General features: G+C 39.5%; 1 protein-coding gene across 4 annotated transcripts in view; it reads left to right on the plus strand.

Annotated features, from left to right (window-relative positions):
- Window positions 1-13,636, plus strand: part of SMC2 (structural maintenance of chromosomes 2) — a 32,279-nt gene that overhangs the window by 1,478 nt on the left and 17,165 nt on the right. For 3 of the 4 annotated variants that reach the window (XM_039545621.1, XM_039545622.1, XM_039545623.1), the window contains exons 2-12: window positions 126-367; window positions 1,479-1,628; window positions 3,376-3,498; window positions 4,004-4,042; window positions 4,237-4,347; window positions 4,686-4,730; window positions 5,460-5,693; window positions 6,978-7,127; window positions 10,123-10,356; window positions 11,870-12,029; window positions 12,963-13,080. In XM_039545621.1, coding sequence (XP_039401555.1) covers window positions 200-367; window positions 1,479-1,628; window positions 3,376-3,498; window positions 4,004-4,042; window positions 4,237-4,347; window positions 4,686-4,730; window positions 5,460-5,693; window positions 6,978-7,127; window positions 10,123-10,356; window positions 11,870-12,029; window positions 12,963-13,080 — 1,532 coding nt within the window. In that variant the 5' untranslated portion in view covers window positions 126-199. Of the gene's footprint in view, window positions 1-125; window positions 368-1,478; window positions 1,629-3,375; window positions 3,499-4,003; window positions 4,043-4,236; window positions 4,348-4,685; window positions 4,731-5,459; window positions 5,694-6,977; window positions 7,128-10,122; window positions 10,357-11,869; window positions 12,030-12,962; window positions 13,081-13,636 lie in introns of those variants that run through there. The other variant, XM_039545624.1, reaches the window with a different exon arrangement.

Below are 13,636 nucleotides of genomic sequence, written 5' to 3' on the forward strand. Positions count from 1 at the left end.
GTCGAAATACCATTGTCCATGCTAGAGTGTATTATATTCTTTTTCCATTTGTTTCATACTTTGGTTTATATTAGGAGTGCCCGCTGATTTTATCAAGTCTGCTTTTGTTGTTTTAAAACACACAGGACTGCAAATCTGAGATCTTTCTTCATATCCCTTGGAGAGGGGCTTGGCCAGGTCCTCCAGAGAGACAGAAAAGATGCATATCAAGTCAATCATTCTGGAAGGATTCAAGTCCTATGCCCAGAGGACAGAGGTCAACGGCTTCGACCCACTGTTCAATGCTATCACCGGCTTAAATGGCAGTGGCAAGTCCAACATCCTGGACTCTATTTGTTTCCTGTTGGGCATCTCCAACCTATCTCAGGTAAAAAGGAAGGAGAAATATTTCAGTTAGGAAGAATCAGTGAGCAACTCCTCCTTGTGCTGAATAGCATCCTTGTGCAACAAACCTGAGGTTAATCTTCACAAAATGTTGCGGAGACTGGTGTTCCCTTTTTAACCAAAATGAGACAGACTGACAGTTTCTATGCCACTTTCTGGCTAGGTTCAAATTGCCCAATAAAAATTGATGTTATTGATAATTAAATATGAATTTGTAATCACCACTGACTCTTATTCTCAAAATTGACTTACAATCATATCTACTGTGCAAATACTCTTTTACATAGGACTATTACAAATACTAGGGAATTCTTTTCAAACACTTTCTAGAAGACTATAAATATTTAAGCTTTGTATAGCAGTAATAATCATACATTGATACAAACTATGTGGCCCAGAACCACAGGGGAAAAAATGCTAGGTTAGGAAGTAGTAGGTTGGAAATGCAGACTTGGTAGGTAAAAGTACAATCACAGAATATAACACAAACTTATTTCTCTATAATAAACTTGGGCATATCTGGAGCTGGTCTTAGAACCCTATTAGCTGTCTCATCAGAAAAACAGAAAGGAAGTTTTGTTGAAATGATTTGTATTTAAAAGACACTGGCCTATACTGGTACTTAAATGAAAAGTGTGCATTTTGAAGCAAATTTGGATCCCAGTCTTTAAACAGTGTTGCCTTGGAATTCTACGGAAATCCAGCAAAATTGCAAGTAAATCCTATTTTGCTATCTTTATAATCACACACATACTGTATCATGAAATCAAACACTTTACCTAAAGGCACTTACGTATTAATTGATTTTGTCATCTTGCTTCTAAATCTAAGCATTTAATTTTTCTCATGTATCTGGTTTAAAAAAAAAAATTAAAATGTCTGACTTACTGTGTGTTAGTTTACTGTACAACCATCTTGCACGTTTTCTACATGCTCTATTTTATACCTGTGATCTGCTAGAGTATCTAAATGTACAGTATTCCTATTTTTCAAATATTTCATACATTTTTCCTCAAATTCTATCAATTAATAGTGCACGGTGTGAAGCAATGCAATGGCTTTCTGTTAAACGTATTCTTTTTCCACATTTTCAGGTGCGAGCATCCAATTTGCAAGATTTGGTTTACAAAAATGGTCAGGCTGGAATTATTAAAGCGACTGTATCAATCACCTTTGATAATTCTGACAAGAAACAGAGTCCATTGGGATTTGAGGCTCATGATGAGATCACAGTCACCAGGCAGGTGAGAGTTTAACATCTGTGTTTGTCCACAAAGACTTATGTATTTCCACCGTTTTCAGGGGAAAATGACTATACTAAGATAAAATGCAGATTGAATTCTATATCATCTAATTGAAAAATAACAATGTTGTAGGGGTTTTTTTTTAATGCTCTCTATCCTTACACAACAAGTTATTTTTGCATAATTAAGATTCCTTCAGGTAAGGTTTTAAAGAACACTTGGTTTCTTTTACTTGATTGTGCACTAATTCTTCGTTTTTAAATATGCTCTCTTGAAAACTTCATGAACTTGTGCTATTAAAGTAATGTTTCCAGAGTGAACTCAATAACAAACTATGTAAGATTTGAGCTAAGCAACTAAATAAGGATATAACAACTAGTTGCCTTTTCACAGTTCATACTACAAATTTTGTAGTATTCCATATACCATAATCAATGACTCTACTCCCTTGAATGGAAACACACCTAGTCATGAGACAACATTCCTGGAGCAAGCCATATCGTCCCATGCAGAAAATGATGTGCTTCCCTTTTCTGCCTTTCTCCTTTCTCTTTCTAATTTTTTTAGTGGCCTTAATATTGAAAGATGCTAGGTTGTCCACTTGGGATACTGAATTCATTTAATCACAGAACAGATATGGTACAGACAGGAGCACTGCAAGCTTTGTTATGGAAGTCACAGATTCCGTGACTTCTGCAGCGGCCAGTGTAGCAGGCTCTGGGGCTGCCCGAGTAGCTCAGGCAGCCTCTGGGTCAGTCCCACCGGCTGTTGCTTGGGCAATCTCAGGTCACTGCCTCCCTCTCACTCCCTAGCAGCAGCAGAAGGAATTTGAGGGGGCTCACGGTTGGGGGTTAGGGAGTGAGGGCTCTGGGTGGCGTTTACCTTGGGGGAGGGGGAGGGGAAGACTCCCTGGAAGCGACAACATGTCCCTCAGCTTCTAGCTTCGCACGCTGTCCTCGCAGTTCACAGGCACCGCCCTCGCAACTCCCATTGGCTGTGGTTCCCGGATGATGGGAGCTGCGGAGCTGGCAGTGCACGGAGCTAGGAGCTTAGGGATGGATATGTCATCGCTTCCCAGAAGCCAGATAGGGAGCATGCCATCCCTGCCAACCTCCCCTATTCCTGCCTCCTCCCCCCCCAAGCGCCAGTGACACCCCTGGACCGCCCCCCAAACATCTGTGGACCCCCCAGCGCACCAGCGGCTTCTCCTCCCCTCCCGCGCGCGCCGCCCCCATCCCCCCGCACTCCCAAGATTTAGTTAAGGGCATAGTACAAGTCATGAACAGGTCACAGGCCGTGAATTTTTGTTTACTGCCTGTGACCTGTCTAAAATTTTACTAAAATACCCGTAAGTAAAACATAACCCTAACCATAATCTTTCTGATGAAACTGACAACAAGTTTGCTAGTTGTGGTGGTGGTATTTTTTTTTTTTTCTGGTCTGACACTGAACTGAGAGACTTTCCCTTGTTCCTGACTGCTAAGAAATTGCCAAAGGTACTTGCTGTGGGGCTTTAGCTCACATTTTTGCAGTTGGGGTAGAGGATTTTAAAAATGGCACTTCAAACTGATGAGAGGGTTTGTTTGATCTGTGTATTTTGTAATTTTGTTAATTCCCTCAGGGCATTGAAACTGTTTTCTATTTGTTTGCTCAGATTCCTACATCTAAGAATTCCATTAGTTTGTATTCTCAAACAGTAAAGCCATTTTTAGTTCATTTTGAGTATCCCATTTTTCTTTTTCTCAAGGTCGTCATTGGTGGTAGAAATAAGTATCTAATCAATGGTGTGAATGCAAATAACACAAGAGTGCAGGATCTCTTCTGTTCTGTTGGACTCAATGTCAACAACCCTCATTTTCTCATTATGCAGGTATTATATACATATTCCTAAAAAGTTGCTTCCCTTGTTGCTGGATTTGGGAATTTTGTTTTGCATTAGCTCTACATGTTGTTTCTATTACCACAGAGGCTTCCACATATTGACTGACATCAATTAAATCTCTCAAAAGCCAATCTGTGACTAAGAATTTAACCAAAATCAGTCTGTCAGTAAGAGATTCCAAACAGGGAGTGAAAGCAGTGTGCCTGATCAGTGTAACTATGTGTAGCGGGACGCAGCATAAGCAAAGTTATAAAGTATAGCACATCATACTTACCAGCTGACTGTAATGTGACACAAGCTGTTTCAGATTTGAATCTGAACTTTCAAGAATGAGATAACTGAAGCCAAACCACGTTTATTCTTTTAGACAAAAAACAAATTTCTTTAAAAAATTATTGTACTACCTGATAAAGTTTTGATTGAGAATTTAATATATAAAAATCTTACACTTTTTGAGTTTACGGGCCATAATCATTTTTGCCTTTATTTCCAGGGACGAATTACCAAGGTTTTAAACATGAAACCTCCTGAGGTGAGAACAGAGTTCACGTTTCCTTTCTTTCTCCTTTTTCTTGATATCCTTTTATACATGTAAAATTTTGAGTTGACTGTTTGCTCAGGACTGTTGGAACAGTATTTTGAAGAAAGGTGATAAGGAAAATTTTTTGTTTAACACTGGTGATTTTGAAGCTATTTCATAAGCTTGGGTTTGTTTTTGTTTTTCAGATTTTAGCTATGATTGAAGAAGCAGCTGGTACAAGGATGTATGAGTGCAAGAAAATAGCTGCCCAGAAAACTATAGAGAAAAAAGAGGCAAAACTGAAAGAAATTCAAACGGTACTATGTGTTTGCAATTGTGTGGCTTTTTAATGCTTTACATAAATTGAATAACATCAGTGATAGCAGTTATAAGCTGACTTGAATGACTCAATTGCCTGTTGTGTAGCCTTAGAGAGAGAAAGTGCTTCTCTGCCACAATAGAAGAGGATGTATTTGACCCATTTGCACCACCATGGTCCCTTCTCTTTCGCCTTCCCCCATTTGTTGTATATTTATGGTTTCTGGAAAGTTTGCTTTCTCTGCGTAAGGCTATTTGCATGTGGTCAGAGTAGTAGGATTTGGGAGAGTTTTCAGAGTTAAGAATCTGAAAATATATTTTGTTTTTTGTGTTTCAGATTTTAGAGGAAGAAATCACTCCAACCTTACAGAAACTGAAAGAGGTATTGACTTTTAGACCAGAAAAAACATCTTTGGCTTTTAAACAGACTTAGTGTTATACTGGGTGAAATTACACCAGAGGGCCAATTTTTAAAATATTGGAAAATAGCCTGACTAACTTGGAAATCTCTTCAACAATTCATTTTTTGAAACAAAATGCTCTTCTAGACTCTAAAACATCGACACGCATTTCTAGTCTGAATATTTTTGTAATGTGGAAAACATGGTTTATAGAGATATTATTTTATTTTCAGATGTCTAATTGTTATGGTAACATTGGACATTGAGGACCTGCAAGAAATTATAGAAAAAAAAACAAAAAAAAAAACTAGAAGACAATAGCAAGATGATGTTTTAACTTGGTTCATGAAAGGATATCCAAGTGTTGTTTGCACAGTACAGGCTGTTGTATTAGCATCATTTGCTAACATTTAGCTAAGCAGGCACGTGTATGTATAATGCATTTGATGCTTCAGAGGAAGGCAAAAGTGTAATGCATATAGCCAGTTGGGTACTACTGTATGTAGGAAAGGAGAATCCTTCCTTGCTTTCTCATCCCTCTTGGGGAATTGGCGTATATCTTTTGAAGCATGAGATTTGATTACTCATCTTGGCTTGTATAGCTACAAATACTGATCATAAAATTATACAGAACTTCTCAGAAATACTATGGACGTATTACAAAAAACTTTTAATGCTGGCTTATTTTTATTGGTGGCCTTTTCTTTCAGGAACGCTCATCCTATTTAGAGTACCAGAAGGTAATGCGAGAGATAGAACACTTAAGCCGTCTCTATGTTGCGTATCAATTTGTTTTGGCTGAAGAGACGAAGGTACGTTCTGCTGATGAGTTAAAGGAAATGCAGGCTAACATAGCGAAACTTCAGGAAACAATGGCTGAGAATGAGAAAAAGGTGAAGGAACTTAACAAAGAAATAGCAGAGATGGAAAAGAAGAGAGATCAGGTAAATGAAAACACAAATATGTTTGTTTGATGTATACACAAGGGATTAAATCGGAAAGGAATAACTTCATTTCTCTTAATTAAAATATAGAGAGAAGTTAATCAGTGTTCCCTCTAATTTTTTACATTCATGTGCAGAATGAATTTTTTTATGTGCACTAATATGGACAGCACCTTCATATTGGTGCACATAAGAAAATTAATGTGGTGGGGGTGGGGCCGAAGTGTTTGGAATGCAGGGGGGGGGGGGGGGGTTGGGCTCTGGTTCGGGGCCAGGGATGAGGGGATTGGGGTGCAGGCTGCCCCAGGGCTGCAGTGGGGAGAGGATGACTCCCCTCATCCCTCTCTCACTACAGCAGCTCAGGGCCGGGGGAGGGTTGCCTCTCCCCGCTGCAGCAGGTCTGTGCTGGGGCCAGCAGATAGGGGCGCCTCTCTCTGCTGCAGCCCTGAGCCGCTGTGCAGGGCTTAATAGGCAGCTGCGTAGCTTAGAGGGAACTTAGGATAGAATGATTTCCTTTGGATTTTATATGCTTATGTTTATACACTATATACAGTAATTCTTAGCCATTATGTGAAAGACACACTGTTGATTTAATAATTATACTTCCATCTGAAATAGTTTACCTCCTATCATTACAAGTAATACCTAAGATAAATGAAAGATTAGACTGTGAAATGAAAGATGGACTGTGAAATCTGGTCTTTTGTGTACTTTTACCCTATGCTATACAGATTTGACAGTGGAGACCAGCGTTTCTCAAATTGGGGGTTCCAATCCAAAAGGAGGTTGTGGGGGAGGTCACAAGGTTATTGGGGGGAGAGGGGGTTGCAGTATTGGCACCCTTACTTCTGTGCTGCTGCCTTAAGAGCTGGGCGAGCGGAGAGTGGTGTCTGTTGGCTGGGAAACCAGCTCTGGAGGCAGCACTGCTGAACTAAGAGCGGCAATACTATAAAACTCTCTCTCTCTCTCTCGTGTGTGTCAGGACCCCTACAGTTACATCATTGTGAAATTTCAGATTTAAATATCTGAAATCATCAAATTTACGATTTTTAAAATCCTGTGACCGTGAAATTAACCAAAATGGGCTGTGAATTTGGTAGGTCCCTATTTGTAATTATGATGATTAAAACTAAAAAATTTTAAGTGACAGTGGTAAGGAAATTTGTTTTTAACCTTTTTTTTTTTTTTTCCCCTCCCAATGCAGCTGATGGAATGTACACTATCTTATGATTATTAAACAGGTTTCTTTTAGTATGAGTTACATTTTCTTTGTCTTGGTTATAGGAAGTTGGTGGTGTACTTCGTTCACTGGAAGATGTTCTTGCAGAAACTCAGAGAGTTGATACAAAAGCACAAAGTGCTCTTGATCTCAAAAAGCAAAACTTAAAAAGTGAAGAGAAGAAATGTAAAGAATTAGTAAAAAGCATGGAGGAGGTAAACAGTAAGGCCCTTGGTTTTTAAAACTTCAGGAAAATATTTAAACTGGTGCACTACAAACATCTTCAGTAATATATAATAGCTGTATGTTGTGATTTATTTACTTTTCTGTAATGTATGTCCAAGAGGGATAAGAGTGTTGGGACAAATTTATGGCATAAACATGAAAGGGCACCACAAGTTTAGAATCATAGAAGATCAGGGTTGGAAGAGGCCTCAGGAGGTCATCTAGTCCAACCTCCTGCTCAAAGCAGGACCAACACCAACTAAACCATCCCAGCCAGGGCTTTGTCAAGCCGGGCCTTGAAAACCTCTAAGGATGGAGATTCCGCCACCTCCCTAGGTAATGCATTCCAATGCTTCACCACCCTCCTAGTGAAATAGTTTTTCCTAATATCCAACCTAGACCTCCACCACTGCAACTTGAAACTATTACTCCTTGTTCTGTCATCTGCCACCACTGAGAACAGCCGAGCTCCATCCTCTTTGAAACCCCCCTTCAGGTAGCTGAAGGCTGCTATCAAATCCCCCCTCACTCTTCTGCAGACTAAACAACACCAGTTCCCTCAGCCTCGCCTTGTAAGTCATGTGCCCAGCCCCCTGATCATTTTCGTTCCCCTCCACTGGACTCTTTCCAATTTGTCCACATCCTTTCTGTAGTGGGGGGCCCAAAACGATGCCATACTCCAGATATGGCCTCACCAGTGCCAAATAGAGGGGAATAATCACTTCCCTCGATCTCATGGCAGTGCTCCTACTAATGCAGCCCAATATGCCGTTAGCCTTCTTGGCAACAAGGGCACACTGCTGACTCATATCCAGGTTCTTATCCACTGTAATCCCCAAGTCCTTTTCTGCAGAACTGCCGTTTAGCCAGTCGGTGCTTAGCTAGTCGGTTCCCAGCCTGTAGCAGTGCATGGGATTCTTCCATCCTAAGTGCAGGACTCTGCACTTGTCCTTGTTGAACCTCATCAGATTTCTTTTTGTCCAGTCCTCCAATTAGTCTAGGTCACTCTGGACCCTATCCTAGCCCTCCAGCATATCTACCTCTCCCTCCATTTTAGTGTCATCTGCAAATTTGATGAGGGTGCAATCATCCCATCATCCAGATTATTAATGAAGATGTTGAACAAAAGTGGCCCCAGGACCGACCCCTGGGGCACTTCGCTGATACCAGCTGCCAACTAGATATCGAGCCGTTGATCACTACCAGTTGAGCCTGATGATGTAGCCAGCTTTCTATCCACCTTATAGTCCATTCATCCAATCCATACTACTTGAACTTGCTGGCAAGAATACTGTGGGAGACCGTATCAAAAGCTTTGCTAGAGTCAAGGTATATCACGTCCACTGCTTTCCCCATATCCACAGAGCCAGTTATCTCATCATAGAAATCAATTAGGTTTGTCAGGCATGACTTGCCTTTGGTGAATCCATGTTCACCTTCCTATCCTCCAAGTGCTTCAAAATGGATTCCTTGAGGACCTCCTCCATGATTCTTCTGGAGACTGAGGTGAGGCTAACTGTTCTGTAGTTCCCCAGATTCCCCTTGTTGCCTTTTTTAAAGATGGGCACTATATTTGCCTTTTTCCAATTGTCCGGGACCTCCCCTGCTTGCCACAAGTTTTCAAAGATAATGGCCAATGGCTCTGCAATCACATCAGCCAACTCTCTCAGCACCCTCAGATGCATTGCATCGAACCCCATGGACTTGAGCATGTTCAGCTTTTCTAAATAGTCCTTAACCTGTTCTTTCATCACTGAGGGCTGCTCACCTCCTCCCATACTGTTCTGCCCAGTGCAGCAGTCTGGAAGCTGACCATGTCTCTGAAGACTGAGGCAAAAAAAGCATTGAGTACTTCAGCTTTTTCCACATCATCCGTCACTAGGTTGCCTCCCCATTCAGTAAGGGTCCCACACTTTCCCAGACCACTTTCTTGTTGCTAACATAACCCTTCTTGTTACCCTTCACATCCCTTGCTAGCTGCAACTCCAATTGTGCTTTGGCCTTCCTGATTACATCCCTGTATGCTCGAGCAATATTTTTATACTTCCTAGTCATCTGTCCAAGTTTCCACTTCTTGTAAGCTTCCTTTTTGAGTTTAAGCTCACCGACTATTTCTTTGTTAAGCCAAGCTGGTTGCCTGCCATATTTGCTATTCTTTCTGCACATCAGGGTAGTTTGTTTCTGTGCCCTCAATAACGCTTATTTAAAATACAGTCAGCTCTCCTGGACTCCTTCCCCCCTCATATTAGTCTCCCAGGGGATTCTGCCCGTCAGTTCCCTGAGGGAGTCAGTCTGCTTTTCTGAAGTCCAGGGTCTGTATTCTGTAGAGATAAAGAATAAGTGGCATTGCCTTTTTACAATATCATGTATTATATAAAGTAGTCTAAATTTGCCCTTTAATAAAGATTTGATTTCCCCCTTCAGTGTCACCTGAGAGAGAGAGTTTGTTTTAAGCTTGGTGTTCCTGTGTAGCCTGATATAAAGAATATATTCCCATTAGGAATTGTGTGTGCATGAACAGAATAGGCCCCCTCAGCTAATATTTTCTTTTTTATGAAGTTTAGGGACGATCACAATAATTTAAAAATATGTTGCTCTATGAGAATATGGATGTTCTGAAGATTAAATTAGACTGTCAAGGTTCACATTTCTGTCATATCTTTTTACCTGTTACTGTTACCAATAATACTTAAACAAAAACAAAAAAAACCTTTTCCCCTCTAATCTGTATCATTTACAGTAATTTATTTTTCCAGTGTATTTTGTGCAACACTTTGTGTTTGCCCCGTTTGTGTGGCTCTTTCATGCAACAATACAGGCAAGAAAACATTTTAAAAATATAAATGTGTGATTCTACAATCACAAATAATGGCAAGGGGGCTTGGGAACGTAGTACCTTAAACTATTTGCAACTCATTTTTCAATACTGTTTAGATTTCAAGTTGATGTTACTCTCTCAAAGGGATCTGATTTGTTTTGCTAAAGGATTCTAAGGCTGTAGTGGCAAAGGAGCAGGAAGTAAAGAAGATAAAAGATGGGCTAAATGCTCTGCAGGAGGCAAGTGACAAAGATACAAATGCTCTGGCTGCTGCACAGCAACATTTTAATGCCGTGTCTGCTGGTCTGTCCAGCAATGAAGATGGTGAAGAAGCAACTCTTGCTGGACAGATGATGACATGCAAGAATGACATTAGTAAAGCAGAAACGGAGGCTAAGCAGGTACGAATAGAAGCTAACCATGTCCCAAACAAGCATTGATGGTTTGATTAACTTTATCTTGAAAAGCTTGCTCAGCAACGTTCCATTTGGTTATCAAAAAATGCTTTACAGGGATGTTCGGTAACAGGCAGTGCATGATAGCATATTGTATTATCAAGGCTAGCTGTTTGTGATAACATAAATTGGGAAAAGCCATGGCATTGACGTGAGAAAAAATACAAAAATTATAATTTTAGATTAAAAAAGAAAGTAATGGTACTCAGTTTTTTTATTTTAACTCTATGTAAACATAAAAAATGTTTAAAATTAAATATAACCAGTTCAAACTACATTAAAGCCCTAAATTCCACTGTGTATATGAAAACCAGACTTATAAAAATTCATTGATCAGTCTTGCTCAGTAGATGGATCCTTGTTCTCTTTGTTACTCGGTGTTTTAAATGATGAGGGAAAGCTCTGAGAGTCCTGATTTTGGCCATGGTAGTCATGAAAAGATTAATCTTAATTTTAAATCATGCAGATCTGTGGCAAGGTATGTTGGTATTTGTCCTAATTTATGCCAGATTTAGGCTAAAAAGTTAGGTTAACCCAGCTACATCTCTCGGGGGCGCGAGAAAAATTCACATCCCTAAGTGATGTAGTTAAGCTGACCTAACCACCCCACCCCTTGGTATAGACAGTACAAAGGGGAAGGAAGAATTCTTCTGTTGATTTATGTGCCACCTCTCAGGGAGACGGATTAACTAAACCGATGGGAGAACCCTTCCTGTCACTAATGGGTGTCTACACCAAAGTGCTACAGTGGCACTGCTGCAGCATTTCTAATGAAGACGTAGCCTTAGTAATAGTCATTTGGTACATTCATACTAAACTCTTTGTCCCAGTCTCATTAATAACATGTTCCAAAAGTTTATCTTTTGAAACTGAAGGTTCTCATGTATAGTAAACACAGAATGAATTGTTCTCAGTGGTGTTTTAGTTTTGGCTGCATGTTTTTGTTTTTGTTTTTTAATTGGTTAAATTATTTGTTCAAACTCTTGTGGACAAAGTAAGAATGTGTCTCTCTTCTGTCAAACTTTCATGTGTTATTGTGCTCTAATGCACGGTTTTAAATTAAAACTTCAAACTTAACATATGCATAGTCCTTAGTGAGGAATGTGTTCCATGATTTATCTGAAGAAATGTGGTTTTGAAAAACCCTAAGGGGGCCTGCTCCTTTTCATTCATTTACTAGCCCTATTCATTATCCTCTCTGAAACCTTCCCTCATCCTGCCTTTTAATATATGACCTAAAATAACAGAGATGCACAATATCATATTTTTATTTCCAAACTCTCTTCCCCATCTACCATTGCACTATGTTTTTAAATGCCAAGGATGCTATTTGACACTATTGTAAGTGATAAGGATCCTGAATGATAACCCAAGCACCCTGATAATGTAGAAATTCTAAATCTATATAATCATACTGTTTGAAAAACCTCCAGGTTGTTTGTCCTGTGTTTCACTATAGGCTCAAATGAAGTTGAAACATGCTCAACAAGAATTAAAGACAAAACAAGCGGAAGTAAAAAAGATGGATGGTGGCTACAAGAAAGATCAAGAAGCATTTGAAGCTGTCAAAAAGCTGAAAGAAAAACTAGAAAATGAAATGAAAAAGCTAAACTATGAAGGTTTGTTGTACTGACTGTACTGGTAGAATAGCAGTTTGGGATTGGTGGGTGGAAGTATAGGACGATCTAGAAGAACTTGGTGTGAAGAAAGAGTCTGGAAATATAGGAAGAGAACTCTGAAGAAATTAATATTTCTGCCATTTTAATGAATGGTTACTAGTATAGCGGAGGTAGCACAATGGAATTAGTTGGGAAAATATGCAGCTTTCTTACTTGCAGCAGGTAAGAGTTCATAGATCAACAGGCAATCATACAGCCCCTATGAAGGTAAAAGCATATTAGTTTAAACTTACAGGCCAAGATTTATAAACTCTGGGTATTTAAATTGAGTCACCAGACTAAAAGTTTTCCCCAATCTCTTCCCAGTAAAAGGCAATGACTTTCATTTTCATTAAGGCACCTTCACACCACACTGTCAACATAAGTGTAACTCGCATCCAGTTTGAGGCCCCTTTACAGTGCAAATGCAGAGCTAGAGTGTAAAGGGGCTCTCGTGTAAATGAAAATCCAGGCCAAAGTCAATAGCAAATGCCAGTGTTTGCCATTTCTGAAAATCTAACCAGTTTAAGTGCCTTACTTTAGGCACCTAAGTTGGAAAAGGTCCTAAGCAAGACAAAGTGTCTTGGAATTTTTTGTGTGTCCCCCCCCCCTCACTGCAAAAAGTACATTTATCTAGCTAAAAGTACCAATTGTTGTTTTTCTATAAATCTCACTGAAGCTTGCAAGATTCCAGGTTTCTGATTTATGTCTGTTTGGAATATTTGGGTGTCGATATTTTGCTTAAATTATAGCTGTAAGAATCTTGGAAGAAGGAAGGACTTCTCATCATGCCTTGGGCTACGTGCTGTGTACCTGCTTCTAAACTGCTTCTTATCTAAATCTGCAAAGATTGTAACTAAAAAGTTCAGTGATATTTTTGTTTGGCTCTTTTAGACAAAAAAGAAGAAACTCTTTTAGCAAAACGGAGAGAGCTGTCTCGTGACGTCAATCAGTTGAGAGAGTCGTATGAAGCCTTAATGGCCAAGTTTCCCAGTCTACGGTTTGAATATAAGTAAGGCCTCAGAATTGTACTCTAATGTTCACTAAACATCCTTTTTTAAAAAAAAAAGTCCTCTAGAAACTTTTATAAGATTGTGTGAACTCAGGAGAACGACAATTCAAGAAGTCATTGTTTTGCTATTGGTATATAAATAGTTTGCTTCCCTTTCCATTACTGACTTTCTGTTATGGCACGATTAATCTGCCCAGGTATTTAGGACAATAATATATTACTGACACTTACACAGCTCTTTTTACCCACGGATGTCCAAGCACTTTACAAAGGTGGTAAATATCATCTCCTTTTTACAGATGGGGAAATTGGGGTATGAAGAAGTAACATGACTTGCCCAAGGTCCATCCTGCCAGTAGCAGGGCTAGTCTCCTGAGCCATAGTCCAGTGCACTATCCACTGGGACAAGTAAAAGTGAAAACAGCAGATGCATTTATTATATGCTTTGCAAATGTTAGCCACTAATTTCTGATGATATAGCGTCAAAACTATTAGTTATCCTTTTCGCTTAGAAATATTATGACAGCTAATTACTGATCAGTTTTATACTGTCACT

Source organism: Mauremys reevesii, linkage group 6 (genome assembly GCF_016161935.1).
Source record: "Mauremys reevesii isolate NIE-2019 linkage group 6, ASM1616193v1, whole genome shotgun sequence".
Classification (NCBI taxonomy): Eukaryota; Metazoa; Chordata; order Testudines; family Geoemydidae; genus Mauremys; species Mauremys reevesii.